The 18,689-nt window shown below is 36.4% G+C and overlaps 1 protein-coding gene across 1 annotated transcript in view; it reads right to left on the reverse strand.

Annotated features, from left to right (window-relative positions):
* LOC108360102 (probable cytochrome P450 28d1) overlaps positions 1–17,283 on the reverse strand; it is a 22,147-nt gene extending 4,864 nt beyond the window's left edge. Inside the window, exons 1-3 of the mRNA XM_017612265.1 lie at positions 17,021–17,283; positions 4,515–4,653; positions 4,242–4,454 (exon numbers count right to left, since the gene is read on the reverse strand). Coding sequence (XP_017467754.1) covers positions 4,242–4,454; positions 4,515–4,653; positions 17,021–17,199 — 531 coding nt within the window. The 5' untranslated portion in view covers positions 17,200–17,283. The remainder of the gene's footprint in view (positions 1–4,241; positions 4,455–4,514; positions 4,654–17,020) is intronic.
* Positions 17,284–18,689: the final 1,406 nt, after the last annotated feature.

Genomic DNA, 18,689 nt, shown 5'->3' on the forward strand with positions numbered 1-18,689 from the left:
AAAAAAAAAGTTATCAAGCTCTTAAAAAATCACCCGTTAGAATAACAATGTGGGTATCAAATAAAAGAGAAAATCCTGTAGAATATTAAATTTTTTGGTGCATAAGGACGAATGTATATGGAAAATTACATTTTAAAATTTTATCCTTGAATATTCTTGAAAATTTGCAATATTTATTTATGAAAAAATTGATTTATTAAGGACTAATACACACGACCATATCCTCGAATTTTGCCCTCCTAACTTTATTAGCTTAAAAAAATAAAATTAATTAAAAATCGCATTTTCAATTCTTATTCGTCCTTGTAAACTAAAATACAGTTAAAGATCTGAATTAAAGTCAATGCAGTGATAAATAAAAAATAAAAAGATAAGAAAACGGCAGAGACAAAGATAGAGATAAAGGTAGAGACAAAGAAAAGGAGATAAGGAAAAAGATAAAATTAAAAATTGACATGTTATGTTGTCATGTGTTGTGTTATGTTATGTTATGTTAAGTTGTGTTGTGTTGTGTTGTGTTGTGTTGTGTTGTATTGTGTTGTGTTGGATTGTGTTGTGTTGTGTAGTGTTGTATTGTGTTGTGTTGGGTTGTGTTGTGTTGTGTTGTGTTGTGTTGTGTTGTGTTGTGTTGTGTTGTGTTGTGTTGTGTTGTGTTGTATTGATTTGTGTTGTGTTGTATTGTTTTATATTTCCTTTTTTATATGGTTTTATGTTGTGTTGTATTGTATTATGGTGTACTGTGTTGTGTTGTGTTATGTTATATCATATATGTACGAAGCAGATATACCGTCAGTTAGAGCCGACTTTGGAATAGACACAAATAATGTATGCACCAATTGCTTCAAAGAAGTCGATATAATGCAACGTACTTATTCCAGGCCCAACGAGTGGAAGAGTAACTTGAATGTTCAGTACAGACATTTCAACGCGTTGTTAAATTACCGAGTAACTCTATTAGACCCCGTGCATATAGTACTAACACTTACACGAATTTACTTGCGTTTAACCCGCATTAGCATGTGAACACCTTGAGTAAAATGCGACAAAATACGCGTAGTTGTATACGCGCGTTTAGCTCCCGTCATGTGAACAGGGTCTTATTCCTCGCGCTGAAAAGACTAACGGAAAATACTAAAGATGGGGAAGTCTAGCAACGTCATATTACACAGCGGAATCAGTTAAGTTTGGGGGGATGCCAAATTCTGCGTATAGGCAACTCCTGTCGCTGTCGAAAGCGGCTTTAAAGTCGACAAATAGGTGGTGAGTGTCGATCCTTTTCTCGCGGGTCTTTTCCTTCTTTTTCCTTTTGGCGTGTTGTGAATACCTGGGCCATACTGATAAGACCCAATCAGGTCATTGACGGTGGGCTTCAGTCTTTCACACAATACGCTCGATAAGACCTTGTAACCTATGCTTAGAAGGCGGTAATTGGCGCGAATGGCGGGATTCTTGTGGATTGGGCAGAGCACACTTAAATTCCAGTCGTCGGGCATGCGTTCATCTGACCATATTCTGCACAAGAGTTGATGCATGCATCTTATCAACTCGCCACCGTACTTGAATAGCTCAGCTGACAGGCTGTCAGCTCCAGCAGCTTTGTTGTTTTTCAGCCGCGTTATTGCTATACGTACCTCGTCATGGTCAGGCGGAGGAACATCGCCTCCGTCATCATCGTCTGCGGACTCGGGTTCTTCTTCTCCACAACTTTCCGTGCTACTACCATTCAGTAGCGTGGAAAAATGTTACCTCCATAAATTAAGTACGTTCTGAACATCGGTAACAAGGTCGCCATTGTTGTTATTACAGGAGCACGCGCCGGTCTTGAGACCTTCCGTAAGTCGCCTAACTCTCTGTTAAAATTTGCATTTCAAGCTCTTCGCACTCACGTATTTCGGCCTCTTTCTTATTGCGGCAAATACGTCTCGCTTCGCTCTTCAGATCCCTATAGCGGTCCCACATAGCGCGCGTTGCGTCCGATCGCGGCGTGTCCCTGTAGGCGGCATCTTTTTTCTCTGCAGCTTCCTGACACTCCACATCGTACCAGTTGTTCTTTCGAGCTCGCTGAAATCCGACTACTTCTTCGGCTGCGGTAATGAGCGGGAAATGTGGTTCCACTGCTCGCATATGTCGGTTTGTTGAAGAGTGCTCTCTGAGAGCAGGTGTGAGGGTCGAGTAGCGAATGCATTGGCTGTCAGTTGTGATTGCTTTCCTTGCATATTCGGGCGCACATTTTTTGCTGCACAGAGGCGGGTGCGTATCTTGGCTGCAACAAGATAGTGGTCCGAGTCGATGTTTGGGCCTCGGAGTGTACGTACGTCCAAAACACTGGAAGCGCGGTTTTGACAGTTACAGAGTGTGGTAACTTGGAAATTGTTTTATTGATTGGAACATTCTCGTTACAAATTTCTAGACGAAACCACTCTGTGGTCGGCCAAACCAGATAATCGATAACTTATGACCTAAAAAATTAAGTTTAACTTCTTTAGTTCATACGGATGTCTTCATATACAAAATTATCGATATGAGTAGGTACTTTTTCGGTATCGATACTCTCTTTCGATACTATTTCCTAGTAAAACTATCCCTATCCCTATAAGTGACTAAATAAAAACTAGAACTTGCAAATAAAATAAATAAAAAAAGATTTTAGTTAAACGGTTTGTTGTAAAGAAACATAAAAATGATGCAGATAATCTACTAAAAGCTAAAAAATAATTTGGTATGAAGTAGGTACATGTCGTCCCACCAATCTCCCCCTCAATCTAAAGCATTGATTAGACTATGATGTTAAGCACATTATAGTTTCAGAATAGGATTTATGTGTATTTGCACGTTTGCATACGCTTGCTTATTCATATTATAGTTAGCCCTCAATCCCCCACCTTTATCTCGCTCGTGAATTTACGGAGCACATTGCAGGCGGCGCAACCCAACAAAGTTGAGTTGCTGTGCAACTTTGCTTCTTGGACCGCAGCTATCAATATGCCACGCCGACCCATAAAGACTGCTATCTCTTCAATCTTGCTCTGGAGTCCGTTGCAGTTACGCTGTAAGAGTTTCGTATGCCTTGGGACGCTGGTCGCGATGCGGGGATGAGGGACGTGTAGGCCAGATCGTAGACAAAAGTGGCACCAGCCAAAGCATGTGTTGCATTTGACTGATGTCACATTCCGGTATACTTTGTTCTGGCACACGGAGAAGATGGTGTGGGTAACCAGGAGCTGCAGGTTGGCTCGCACGCGCGAGTTCGAGCGGCCGTTAGTTTGATGTGAGGGTTGAGGAGGTGGGAGGTTTGCTGTTGCTCAGGGGAGCTTCTAGAAGCCATTCAGGCTTTTCGGGTGCTAGTTCTCATCCGTGCGTTGCGTGAGCGGTTAGCCGTGGAGGCTGATTGTGCCATTTGGCGTGAGCAACATGGATCCACAAAGCTTGTGGTCCTCCCCCGGTGAGTTCTAAGGCCAGAACAGGTTCTTAGCTGACTCCATCCGTTGCATGAGTTGCACCTAATCGAAGTGGAGTTGGGATGGAATCGATTCTGGCAGACACAGCAGAAATAGGTTTCTGGTCCGGGGTTGGGCTCAACGCCCGCTCGGAGAAGAAGGATCCGGAGCAATCCGGCTGCAAGGTATTGCTCCATGGACGTAAAATGATTGAAGGATATTGCCGATCTAAACGGGGTTAGGTCGCCGAAACAACAGCCCTTGGTCGGGTAAAACCCTAGTCATTACGGTCGTAGAATTGGCTGTCGTGGGAATGGCGCAAACGACCGCGTAAACTTCAGTGTTGCCGAGTCGCCGAAGATTTTATACTAAAATGTATGATAAAATATGAAAACAAATGGAAAAATAGTAATAGGTCAATAAAATTAATAAATTTCATCCACTAACTATATTTACATGGGTTTTCTGCTAATTCTCGCATTTTTAATTATATTTTAGCTTTCATTCGAGCTGACGGGCTGTTATGAAAAATACTACGAAACAAAAATGTATCCACAAAACCCTTTTCAACCTGTCAAACAGTCCCTTTGCGCACCTATTTACACATTTGCAAAAGGGGGCGTTCCCGTAACCGCCTCGTTGACTTACGAGTTTTACACAGTTTAAGACTTTACAAGTTTAAGGGAATCCCCTATACAAAACCGTGTACCTTAAAATTTTTGTTACTTATTTTCAGGGCTGGCAATTCTAAGCAAAAGCTCGAAAGGTCTTATTTGCATATATCTGGTATTTCTGTATACCTACGTCTTTCCCATTTAAACCATCCACGTGTTGAATATCTATCTGACTTTTCAAGTATAAGCTCCAAGATTTAGAAACCGATTGCATTATGGGGTATGCATATCTAGTTCGTCCAATTGTAAGACCCGGTGAAAGTAAGGCTCGCTTCTCACGCCACTCTTTACCGCTCAATATGAAAGGATTATTGGCAATCAATGGGTCCTTTTTTTTATCAATCTATAAAATAAGACTTGCACATAAAAAATATTAAATATATTCTATTTAAATACCAATTACCAATTTCGCCACATCATTTGAGTTGAAATGATTAAAAGAAGTTACGAAAACATCATGTACCAATTTCGGTTCTAACAACATTAGTTGCGGAGTACGTAAAAGGAAAACGCCCACATAACTGTCACTCTCTTTATACTTTCTAAATATGGATTATTAAAGAAAAAAAAACTGTAATATTAACCATGATAAAAACATAACAAGGTAAAACCATTGAGAGGCAGTCTGACGTTTGCCAACAATATAACCCACCATGCAAAATATGAGAAATAGGCAACAATCGTCAATGGCAACAAATTGGCGACTCACCGATTTATTGCTGTGGTGACAAATCGGCAACATCACTCCGTTCATGTCAATTTTGAATAAAAAAGTTCTCAAAAATTCCGAATCTTATGAATATGGCGTCAATAGTATTGGCCAAAAGCATCTAAATTATGCCCAAGAACAAGATTGAAGAAATAGGAAGCCTTACAGCGAGAAAATTAATTATTTCCGATTGTAAGTTGCGATTTGGTATACAAAAAAAATAAATGAAGTATTAAAAAGAATAAAATTATTCCAAATATCGCCTGAAGCGATAAGAAAAGGACTCATTCAGGTAATAAGAAAACGACTCGCCCAGGCGTGTTGCCTTCGGCGGACGTTTTAGAGCGACCGGTAATAGGAAATCGATTCGATGGCAATGTTACCGGCAATAAATTTGTTTCCGAGGGCGACACGTTTTCTTATTGCCGGCAACACAAATTGTTTGGTGGGAAGTTTAAAATCAAAACTCAAACTCACACACACATTCTCATTTTCAATCTCAAACAACAACAATTGTGAACAATTTAATTTTTTTATTTTAAATTTTATATGATTTTAAAATGTTGGCAAACGTCAGAACAAAATCATGGCCGACGAATTAAGAGAATGAATTTACCTTGTAATCAGAGTTGTGCATTATTCGAATAAATTGTTATTTAGATAATTATTCGAATAAAATTTTATCCGTAATATAATTATTCGCAGATAACTCATTTACGAATAAATTATTCGTGAATAAATTGCTTTCGAATAATTTATTCGTTGTTTTATTCGTTATTTTAAATAATGAATAAAAACTCATTTTTAACACATTGAGCCACCTTTTACTTTTATTTCTATTGTCAAGGATTTTGAGTTAGCTGAATTTTGTTTACTATTTTATCAAGAATACTAGCCCATTCACTCTGGTTTCGCGGCCCCTGATAAGATTTTTTGCGTTGGCCAATGCAAGAATAGCATTGAAAACCAAATATGGGTAAAGTAAAAATTCTTAATTTAGGTTGAACAACTAAAGAGCAGAACCCTTCTCACACATATTTCTGCCAAAAAAAATAGCGCTCTGATGCCTTTCAATGTCATGAGCTTTACCGATGGTCTAATTTCCACTTGTGCGATCTTTTCTAAGCGTGCGTAATCTTCTTCTATGATCTTGCAACTACAACATTGGTCCGATGCGTCAGCCTCTAGTCTTATGTCATGTAGGCCAACAAAAGTCCTTATAAGGAAGCTGAAGAGCACAGATGTGCGTTTTCTATTATAGGAGAGCCAAAAACCCTCGATGTAAAATTTGGCCATTGATATACCAACAGTGGTCTTTCTTGGAAGGATGTGGTCGTTACTTTCCTTGCTGATTCGCCACTTTTAAAATATCCAAGAGCTGGTTTCCTTGAGTCTTACTGCTGCAGCAATGGCCGCCCGAGCAATTTCATCAAGCGGAGGTAGATGCAAAGTCGCATTTAGGGTGTATGACGACGTAAGACATCGTAAATTCATATAATATAAACATAAAAAACAAAGTAGTCCAAACATATGGGGTTTCTAATGATTTCGACTGCAGCACCATTATGAATTGCAACCTGATTGTACAATAAATAGGGATTTTCTAAATAACTCAACTGCAGCGCCACCTAGCGGGTCCATTTTTCGCATAAGTATATTTCATCATGCAGGAAGAACACATTTTGAATTTGAACGAAATCGGTTCATAAATACGGCTTTTATAAATAACTCGGCTCCATCGCCACCAAGGAGTTTTCTAGTAGCCTTTAATAGGACTTTATGCGCAGGGAATAACCTCCGAAAATTTGACTTAAATCTATCCAGAGGTTTGAGTTAAATCGCAGCAACAAAAACGGTTATCATTTTATACATAAATATATGTACATATCTATATACATAAATTACTTCTTTTATTATTATTTTATTCGTTATTCGAATAATTAATGAATATAATAATTATTCGAATAACGAATAAAATAATTTATCCGTCATTCGGATAATTTTTTTTTTGAATAAACAAAATTATTTATTATTTACGAATAACAAGAAAAACAATTTATTCATTTGTTATTCGTCATTCGAATAAATTTTGCTCAACTCTGCTTGTAATGTTTTTATCATGATATTAACTGTGTATAATCATGAATACATACGTATGTAGATACTTATACAGTATTCCCCTGGTTAATTGATTTCCCCGCTTATTTGAATTACCTTATCGGTAAAAAATATTGCATAAAAAATCCATGTCAATTTCCCCGCATAATTGAACCCTTTAATTGGTTTCCCCCTAGAATTGGTTAAAAACATGTGGCATTGAAAAGAGATATGGCTCAAAACGACATAAATTTAAATATGCCCTAATCATCTCTATTTCAGTAGTAACCTCTTTTTGAATGAACAAAATCTAAAGAAGTTGTAATTTTTGTCTATGGAGATGTCCCACCAGTCACAACTTTAAATATATTTTAATATTTCTATGAAGATTATCTGCCTTATCCTGAGTTTCGCCTGAAAAAAATTCACCCGAAAATTTGTCATCCGCACATAATATAAGCATGGAAACCAAAAGTGAAAAGTGAACCGGTTCGGGGAAAATGAAACTCATAATAAAGCTGTATATGAATCTCATTTTTATTGAAAACGAAAGCGTATAATTCATATTTTACAACACAAATCAATCGTTTGTGAAAATTAAGTGTTTTGGCTAAAATTCATCTTTGAGTGCACAAGGGTACAAGTAATTTTTAGCAAAAAAAAACCAACTTCAACTCTCATATTAAAAAAAAAATATATATATATATATCTCATGATCCACGATCGGATCTTAACCAGATTAGTACGGGACCACCTCCGAGACACTACCTTTCCGATGCAAGAATTATCGAAATCGGTTGACGTGGTCCAAAGTTATGCGGTAACATACATAAAAAAAAAAAAATATTCGGACGAACTGATAACCTCCTCCTTTTTTGGAAGTCGGTTAAAAATAGAGTTCTTTTACATAAAGCTAAGAAATCGTTTGGTATTTTGGTTAATAGATTAGGTTGTCCAATTAAGCGGAATTTCTGTAATTGAACGAACTGTTCATTTAAACGAGTATCGCTTAATTGATTCCCGGTTATTTGAACCAAAAATTGNAGCTGTATATGAATCTCATTTTTATTGAAAACGAAAGCGTATAATTCATATTTTACAACACAAATCAATCGTTTGTGAAAATTAAGTGTTTTGGCTAAAATTCATCTTTGAGTGCACAAGGGTACAAGTAATTTTTAGCAAAAAAAAACCAACTTCAACTCTCATATTAAAAAAAAAATATATATATATATATCTCATGATCCACGATCGGATCTTAACCAGATTAGTACGGGACCACCTCCGAGACACTACCTTTCCGATGCAAGAATTATCGAAATCGGTTGACGTGGTCCAAAGTTATGCGGTAACATACATAAAAAAAAAAAAATATTCGGACGAACTGATAACCTCCTCCTTTTTTGGAAGTCGGTTAAAAATAGAGTTCTTTTACATAAAGCTAAGAAATCGTTTGGTATTTTGGTTAATAGATTAGGTTGTCCAATTAAGCGGAATTTCTGTAATTGAACGAACTGTTCATTTAAACGAGTATCGCTTAATTGATTCCCGGTTATTTGAACCAAAAATTGGGCAATTTTGGAATTGCAATTAAGCGGGGAATGCTGTACATTGTATACTAAAGATTTACAAATGTTGAACTATAAAACATAGCGACATGTGTCACATCATGCAAGTGCCGGTTCATAGCATGTCGCTCATGCATGTTTGACAATAACATTTGAAGACTCTGCCGAATAAATTGAAATCAAATCAAGCATCAAATCTATGCAGTCAACACATGCGACAAATGCGACATAGTCAGCATTATTATTTATATTGAATATACATATGTACGTGGAGACTTTGGAAGCTCCTATTATAGTAAAATTTATTAAACAATTGTCTAATTAAAAATCTATATATGGGTATTTCCAAACAGGCGTTGCGTGACGCTCGTATAACAAAATGTTAAAAAAAATATTGAAAAAGTCAAAATTTTAAAAAGTTTTTTTCTAGATTTACATAGCAATTAAATGGCCCCTTATTCAGTAAAAAAATTAAAACCGTTGGTGGTAGCGATTTAAAGATATTAGTAAACTGACGTGCTGGCGTGACGTTACAAAAAACAGAAGTGGATTTAGACATCGATTTCAAAATTGTGCCTTAAATTTTACTAAGAAGCGAATTTTCATTGAAATCCGTCCATAATTCTATTTTTGCCCACATTTTATATGAAACGGAAGCACTGTGCGTCGTGCAAATGCACCAATTTCAACTAAATTATTAATTTTATATTTCTATAAAAAACTGTCAATTCCCAGTAGGGTTTCAGCTGGGGTTGACTGCGGTTCGATTACTTTACGTTGCTTTCAACTGACTACTTTTACATGATGTCGCAAAAAAAGTCAGTTTGTTTTCAGCTAACTACAAACCGGTTATTAATAAGATCACTTCTAGTGTGCCAGTTAATAGAATGTTTTTGGTACTCTCGGTTTTTATACTTATTTTAGGTTAACTATTATCTGCATGATAACTATTAAGTTAGCATGTATTAAGACCTCTAAAGGTGTGCTATTAACATACATACATATACGTATGTACATACATTTTCATCGAAATCTAGCTACCAGATTGAAAATTATAATCAAATAAAAAATAAAAATAAATTTAAATTATAGAAAACTAGCTTTTACCCGCGGGTGAAAATATGAAAAATACTTTATGTAGTGTGTAGTGGTAAGCAGTGCGCGCTTCCACTCCGCAGCGCCTCGGTTCAAGCCCTGTTCAAAGCAACATCCCAAAAAAAATTTAGAAAAGGTTTTTTCATAACAGCGGTCGCCCCTCGGCAGGCAATGGCAAACCTCCGAGTGTATTTCTGCCATGAAAAACAGCTTCTCATTAAAATACAATCGCCGTTCGGAGTCGGCGTAAAACTGTAGGTCCCTCTTCTTTGTGTGACAACATCAAGGCGCACGCCACAAATCGGAGGAGAAGCTCGGCCAAACACTAACATGTGTGCAACCGCCAATCTATTATTAATGCTGTTATATTTCATTTTTTCTGTCATTTTAATTCAGCCATAATAGCATAATGTGGTAAAATATGTGCTATGGAATGAAAAGCAATAATAAGGTTTTGGCACATCAGGTATTTTTATTTACATTAAAATATCTCCAATAAATAATATATTAGTAGAAATACCAACGTTGTATTGTAATAACTAAATTTTAACTATCTAATTTCTTACCAATGATAACTCTAATATTATTCCACATAACATAGATGCAATTTCTAATGCAATTATCATACATTTTATTTTCGAAAACAGTTTGGCATTCTTGTTTATTGTCATTGCAAAAGCTAAGCGAACTGGAAACTGAAGTTTTTTAAATTCGAAAGGTATATAAGAAGGAATTAGGGTCATGTGACTTGTGATTCCGAAGTTATAGCTGATAAAAAATTCCACACCTTTCCACACGCCCACTTTTAGAGACTCATTTATATACATATACCTTACTATAAGCACCTACCGTAGATATGTCTGCATACCAAATTTTAATTTTATGTGACTTATGGATCCGAAGTTATGGGTGATAAAAATTCCATGACAATGAGATGAGCCACGCCCCCTTCTACAAACTCAGTTATTTATATCTTACTAGTTATTTATATCTTACTATAAGAACCTACCATAGATATGTCTACATACCAAATTTCAAGTTCATATGACTTATGGTCCCCAAGTTATGGCTGACTAAAAATTCCACGCCTATATTATGTGCTACGCCCGCAGTTGCAAACTCATTTATATATACCTTACTATAGGCATCTACCATATATATGTTTGCGTACCAGATTTCTAGTTCATGTGACTTACGGTTCCGAAGTTATGACTGATTACAACTTCAAAGCCTATTGGATAAGCCACGCGCCCTTTTATAAACTCATTCATATAAACCTTACCATAAGCACCTACCACAGATATGACGTCGTATCAAATTTCAAATTCATGTGACTTATGGTTCCGAAGTTATAGCTGAAACAAAATTCCACGTCCAAGGGATGTGCCACGCCCCCTTTTATAAACTCATTTACATATACCTTACTATAAGCGCCTCCGATAGACATGTCTTCGTACCAAATTTCAAGTACTTTCGACTTATGGTTCTGAAGTTTTAGCTGAGCAGGCCTATTGGAGATGCCACGCCCCCTTGCGAAATTTACGACATATTTTCAAATAAAACCATACCTATAACCTTCCCGGGGTAAGAACAAATAAGCCTGCCAAGTTTCGTGCGATTCCGTGTTATTATATTATAAGGTAATAAGGTATTATAAGGTAATAAACAAACAGACATTCACGTTTAAACATATATATAGATAGATAAAAATGAGTTGCGTATTTGGAAGCTGCAAATTTACAATTTCCACTGCAAGGAAGACGGTACACAATTTTTTAAATTTCCAGCGCTTCCTTTTGTGGGACAAAAATTGGTTTAAATCTCCGGCGTGACCGGGGAAAGCCTTCTAAAATATCTAACATTAATGGTAAAACGTTAACGAGTCCGAATTTAAAAAAAAAAATTATTGTACAATTCAAACGTTACTCTCCAGAGGGTCAATTCACGTTCTGCGTTATTGCGAAGTGATAAAAATAACACTTTGATTCCGCATTCATTTTGGTGTTAATTTTATACTTTTCACTTCACTTCACGATGGCGCAGAACGGGAATTGACCCTCAGGACAGGATAGTAAAACGTGTTTTTTTTGGGAAGAATTTTTTTCCGATTGGGATATATAAATCTAAAGTTAAAACAGAACTAAACTAACTATGAAAATAAGAAGATGATAAAAATTACATAAAAAATACAAAACAAATAATAACGTTAACACAACATACATACATATAGATTAATTTTCAGTTAGGGGTGAGAAATACCATACACGTAAGCACATATGGAGTGTAATGGGGTATAGTCGTTGCTCTGAGTATGCAGTTACAGTTGCATGGCTATACTCAATCCCGACTCTTGCGTCCTCGTTCGCGCACTCTGGGCAACGTGAGCAACCCATATGCATGATGCGGTAACCAATCCGAGTGGAGCCTTGGGTTACGGCAGAAAGAGAGGGAGCTTCGGTGGGGCCACTCTGACTTATTCGGTTTAAGGGCTCACTGAAGTCTGCAGCGTCTGTTCACCAGTAGGTGCGGCTGCAAGCGGGTGTCTGCTTGGAGCAAGCGGCTCGCTGTATAAACGTGTATTTGGTTGCGAAACCACCCCCGTCCCAGCAATGGGTTGTGCGCTGGGCTTGGGACCCGCCACGTAAAAACCNCGAAACCACCCCCGTCCCAGCAATGGGTTGTGCGCTGGGTTTGGGACCCGCCACGTAAAAACCACTTCCAGTGAAGAAACAAGGCAAAGCCTCGGCTGAGACTCCCCCTTATAATAACGACCATGGCAAACGTTTAAAGGACTACGATTTGAGGGCATGCACCTGGAATGCCCGGACCCTTAATGGGGAAGGTGCCTCTGCCCGGCTGATTGATGTCCTCGTAAGGACAAAAGCTGACATCGCCGCCATCCAAGAAATGAGTTGGACGGGGCAAGGCATAAGGGCATAGGGGGAAACGAAAGGAAGGGGGAAGGGAAACTCTAGCAAAAGAAGGAGTGCTACTAAATAATGCGGTCGAGCTTGAAATTCCTATCTCCCTACATGCTCTAAAACAACAAATGTGACGTGACTTTGGCATGTTCCAAGAGGCTGATCAAAGGTGGTCACAACAACGTGGATGCAAAGTATCCAGGGCCATGCTCACGTCACATGACCTGAAATTAACGAAACTTATACTTAAACTACCAAGGAAAGAGTGTAGACTTCTAGTGGGTCTCATAACTGGTAACAGTTTGTTAGCTTAAAACGGGTTTGGTGAGTAGTGATAACTGTAGGACGTGTGAAATTTATAAAGAAACAGTGGATCACATAGTGTGCGACTGACCAACTCTGGCAAATTTGCGTCTGAACTGCATTGGGGAGGCGTTCCTCATTAACCTCAAGCCAGCAACAAAATGAGGGTTCCACAAAATTCTAAAGTTCGCTAAGAAGGTTTCTTGGATTCTCGATATATAATGCCCGCATATCCATCATGAATGGTGGTTTTTATTTGGTAACACTATGGACAAAAAAAGTCTGTCTATGTAAGGCTTGTACTAGCCAGCCAGTTCTACCTAATTAACCTAACCTAACTACATATATGGTAACGCTGCTAGCAACATGAACAAATTATGAAGCCTCAAAAATCCCAGTGTTCGTGGAAAGGTTGTTTATTGAAACTACCTTCTTTTTTTATCATGATTCAATAATAGAAAGGTTTTGTAATATAACAGTCTTCTCGCTCCCACTCTGCTTCTGCAGAATGTTGCTCACTCTACAGTTTCTAGTTATATTAGTAGTAAAACCAAAAATTCTTCATTATAAATATTCGTTGGCATCACCTTCGTTTGCGTAAATTTCTGGAACAAGTCGGGAATAGCGACCGTTTAGCTATAAAATAACCAAAAGTGCCGATTGATAGAACTTTTTACGCTGATTTCAACGATACCAAATTTATTTAGCGCAGGTAATAAACAAAGAAGATATTAAGTTTATTTGCTTTGTTTACTTATATTTTTTATTACCACTTAATTCTTAAAACCCAAAAGTAGATCATGATAAAATATGCTTATCGAATTAAATATAATAGCTTGTACTTTCTAAATAATATAAATTTCTTTACCATTAATCATGTAGCTTTTTTCAAAAAAGGTTATTTCATGAAAAAAATAACATATGTTCGTTTTTTAGGGGTTTTGGTTTAAATATATAAAAAACAATTTCAATTATGTATATCAGCTGAAAGATAAATTGATTATCTTTATGGTGACGTTATTAATTTTTTAATCGGTTATGTGGTTCATAAGATATTAATATTAAAAAAAAATCAAAGAACTTAATATATATAATATAATATCCCAACGGTTTTTACCCTCCATTCCCGCCCATCCGCACGAGGGGCGCAGTCCGCATGACGTACGGAACCAGTATTTTAAATTTTTGTGCCGAGTCACGATAGGCAGGAGTTTGTTAGGTGTCGAGATCTAAACCTGTTCTGCAACAGAACTAAATTCATCAGCTGATTTTATGTATTTATGTCAATAATTCACTTATTGAGAGAGGAGAGTATCGCTTTCTTAATGCTGAAAAGCGGATCTGATATATCAAACGTGCTGGAATGAGAGTTAAAATCCTGGCATAAGCAACGGAGTGGGTCGTGCAATTCAAAATTGGTTTTACAAGCTTTCAGAAATATGGGACAAAAGTGTCTTGATACGCGTGAGGGAACATTAAAGCTTACATCAGCCAGAAGAGACGGACTTGAAATTGANAAAAAGTTCTATTGATCTGCATTTTTTGTTTTTGCATAGCTGAACGGTCGGTATTCTAGATTTGACCCAGGAAATGACGAATAACTTAAATTAAAAATCTATTATTTTACGTATTGCTTAGTATTTCCATTAAAACACCAAATATATTGCAAATTCACATATAATTAATAATACATATTTTACTTCTAATTGTATACTTTGCGCACTTTCTTAGTACCATTCTACTACCGTTTTCGCCAAAGGCGATCACATTCTTCCCCTTTCTCCTACTTCCAAAATACAAATCTAGATAAAGGAGTGTCAAATTTTAGCTGTCACAAATTACATAACCTTGTNCTATAAAATAACCAAAAGTGCCGATTGATAGAACTTTTTACGCTGATTTCAACGATACCAAATTTATTTAGCGCAGGTAATAAACAAAGAAGATATTAAGTTTATTTGCTTTGTTTACTTATATTTTTTATTACCACTTAATTCTTAAAACCCAAAAGTAGATCATGATAAAATATGCTTATCGAATTAAATATAATAGCTTGTACTTTCTAAATAATATAAATTTCTTTACCATTAATCATGTAGCTTTTTTCAAAAAAGGTTATTTCATGAAAAAAATAACATATGTTCGTTTTTTAGGGGTTTTGGTTTAAATATATAAAAAACAATTTCAATTATGTATATCAGCTGAAAGATAAATTGATTATCTTTATGGTGACGTTATTAATTTTTTAATCGGTTATGTGGTTCATAAGATATTAATATTAAAAAAAAATCAAAGAACTTAATATATATAATATAATATCCCAACGGTTTTTACCCTCCATTCCCGCCCATCCGCACGAGGGGCGCAGTCCGCATGACGTACGGAACCAGTATTTTAAATTTTTGCGCCGAGTCACGATAGGCAGGAGTTTGTTAAGTGTCGAGATCTAAAACTGTTCAGCTACAGAACTAAATTCATCAGCTGATTTTATGTATTTATGTCAATAATTCACTTATTGAGAGAGGAGAGTATCGCTTTCTTAATGCTGAAAAGCGGATCTGATATATCAAACGTGCTGGAATGAGAGTTAAAATCCTGGCATAAGCAACGGAGTGGGTCGTGCAATTCAAAATTGGTTTTACAAGCTTTCAGAAATATGGGACAAAAGTGTCTTGATTGTAACCTTCTAAACCGTCTTTATATTTTACTTGCGCTAAATAATTTTGACATGGCTTAAATGAGCGTAAAAAGTTCTATTGATCTGCATTTTTTGTTTTTGCATAGCTGAACGGTCGGTATTCTAGATTTGACCCAGGAAATGACGAATAACTTAAATTAAAAATCTATTATTTTACGTATTGCTTAGTATTTCCATTAAAACACCAAATATATTGCAAATTCACATATAATTAATAATACATATTTTACTTCTAATTGTATACTTTGCGCACTTTCTTAGTACCATTCTACTACCGTTTTCGCCAAAGGCGATCACATTCTTCCCCTTTCTCCTACTTCCAAAATACAAATCTAGATAAAGGAGTGTCAAATTTTAGCTGTCACAAATTACATAACCTTGTGTTATTGAATCATGGCCTAAATCTATGTTTTCTCTCTGTCAATTAAAAATAAAACAGGGCTGTTCAGGATGTTGTGGAAATGGTCATGGATTTGCAGTGGGAATTGCATTTGCAAATTTGTTGCTTGCTACCGTGGCTTTTATTGCTGTGAATTTACAAATGCAACGAATATGCAAAACCAAGAGCATATGCACAAGATGTTGAACAGCCTTAATGGCAATAAATTTACAAGGCTAATAGAACAGAAGGTTACGATAACCAATGACGTCATCAAACGAACATTGTCATACTTACACAGTGCGAAATTCATCATTTTTATAAACAACAAATTATGTTGTAGTTTTTTTTTATTAACGTTGTCATTCTAAATAATTACCTGTTATATCTCTATTAAAGATCTAATTTTTTAACCAAAATCTAAGAATTTAGCTTCTTCCAAATGCTTTCCGAGATAATTGTCTATTAATGCAATTTTTTCTTGAATTGAGACTAACCTACACTCGGCAGAACCGTAATCAGCGGGTCTTGGAATATTCGACAGAAAGATTTTGCGGAAGATTTACGGGCCGTTACGCGCTGGCGACGGCGAATACCTTTACAACAACATGGACATAGTGCAGTGAATTAAAATACAGCGGCTCCGTTGACTTGGCCATGTTGTTCGAATGGACATCGACGGTCCAGCTCTGAAAGTATTCAACTCAGAACCCGCTGGTGGTAGCAGAGGAAGAGGGAGGCCCCCACTGCGATGAAAGATCAGGTGGAGAAGGACTTGGCATTTCCAGTTGGCGTCAGTTGGCACACAGGAGAAACGACTGGTGTGCTTTGCTGAACTCGGCCAAAATCGGTTAGGCGGTTACAGCGCCAAATAAGAAGAAGAAGAATAAGTTGGTCGTTTCATCGTTCCCTTTTTTATCTTTGGACCGCATGATAAAAAATTACATGGCTATTTTCATTCCCAAACTCACATTTTTCCCCCGATAAATTTTGGTTTTAGAAAAACCGTCCGACATAAGCTGATCGTGTACCTACATACATTTGTCCTTAAAATTTGACTATTTAAGTATGTTAAAACCGAGAATAAACCCTAACCACGTTTTTAAATGTGTATGTACTCCACTTGGCAATATTGTTACCTATAAATATCACTTATATTGTCTGCAAAATGTTGATTCTTCACAATTAAACCAGGAAATGAGCCGAATATGGGCAGCGGATTCGGCCCCTTTACCCCGCGAATTCGCCAATAGGTGAAGTTCCATGTCAAAAAGAGGTAAGTTATAACCGAAAATGAAGCAAATATCAATAAAATCATTTTCTGCGATTTTTAGTAGTGGTTTATTAAATATTTAACGATTAAATTTAAGAAATCGATCACATAAAAATTGTTTCGTTTAAGCGGTGCAACAAGCATCTAAGATAAATAAAGATGTGTGACTATTTATAGGGATGCATATAGAGATATATGTATGTATGTACACACGAATTTACATATACATAAATAAATGCTAAATTAATGTTTTAAATGGCATATGCGTGTATTTCGTGACTAAGATCATTATACAATTTAGCAAAGCCACATATCGTCGTTTAAAGTACGAAACCGCGTATCAAGATAATGCAAAATCGCGAGGGAAATGTGAGGTTGCATAAATTATTTTGTAGAGAGTAAAAACACTCATATTTCAAAATGGTTGTCCTTTTTATAAAGTAATCGCATATCCGGCTAGTATATGTATATCAGGACGAATGGTTAAGGATTGAGCCAAGAGCTTGTGTGAGAAAATCCAATTTTTGCCAGAAAATGTCAGTTACGCGGTTTTGTACTTTAAACGACGATATGTATGTGCATATGTATGTACAAACATATCGTTAGTATAGTATAGAAAGGGCGTAACTCACATCGACGCTGAAATACAAAAAGCCGTAACCAACTAAAATTCCGAAATTCACTTTTTGATTGATTATAATGCATTTCATCGAATTGTAAATCCCCACATCTATATATGCAATAAAAATTTTTGTGGCTTTCTTAACATTTCAGCGACGCAAAGTGCGGCCAAAATTCGAAGGTTAAAAAAAAATATTCTAAATATCGTCCTAGGGGGATATCGAGGTCGCTAATTACGAATACGCTGTTAGAATTACAAAATTCAAAATGGCAGATCCAGTAATGCGTCTAGTAAATTTCGAGCTTTTTAATTAGAATTCTTAGAAAGATTTTGAGTATGCAGTCTTGCAGCCCATTTTTATTGTCACAAAGTGCAAGTTTGAAGTGGCACACTTTCGATTGGCTTGAAATTTTTTTTATGGGTTCTATACATGAAATAAGCTAACACGCATTTGAGGAAATTAAAAAAAAAATTCTTCGGAAATATGATCTGTCAAAATTTGGATTTTTTCGTGATTCCGACTAATCATGGTCAAATCGTTTTATCTCGGGTTCTCCTCAAAACATTTTTCAAAAAATGGGCGTTTCTCAAAAACTATTTTTAAAATATTTTTTTTTTTATGACGAGATGGTTTATTTTGTGAGATTCAGTAATTTTTTGTAATTTGTTTTCGAGAACTTTTGATGAGATGTATTTAGAAAGGTGTTTTGGCAAAAATTTAAATTTTATAGTTGATTTCGATAGAATATCCGGAAATAATATTTGTACGGCAGGATTTTTCTTTAAGGCGACAAACCCCTAGAAATGAGCGTGGCAATTGTAGTACTAGAGTTAGTAAAACGCAGATTTTATTGCGGATTTCGGCAGAATATCCCTTCGTTAACAACAAAATCTAAAACTCTGATAAACATTT

The sequence above is a fragment of the Rhagoletis zephyria genome, unplaced genomic scaffold (assembly GCF_001687245.7).
Source record: "Rhagoletis zephyria isolate East Lansing unplaced genomic scaffold, Rhagoletis_zephyria_1.1 Rzeph_scaffold_00519, whole genome shotgun sequence".
Taxonomy (NCBI): Eukaryota; Metazoa; Arthropoda; class Insecta; order Diptera; family Tephritidae; genus Rhagoletis; species Rhagoletis zephyria.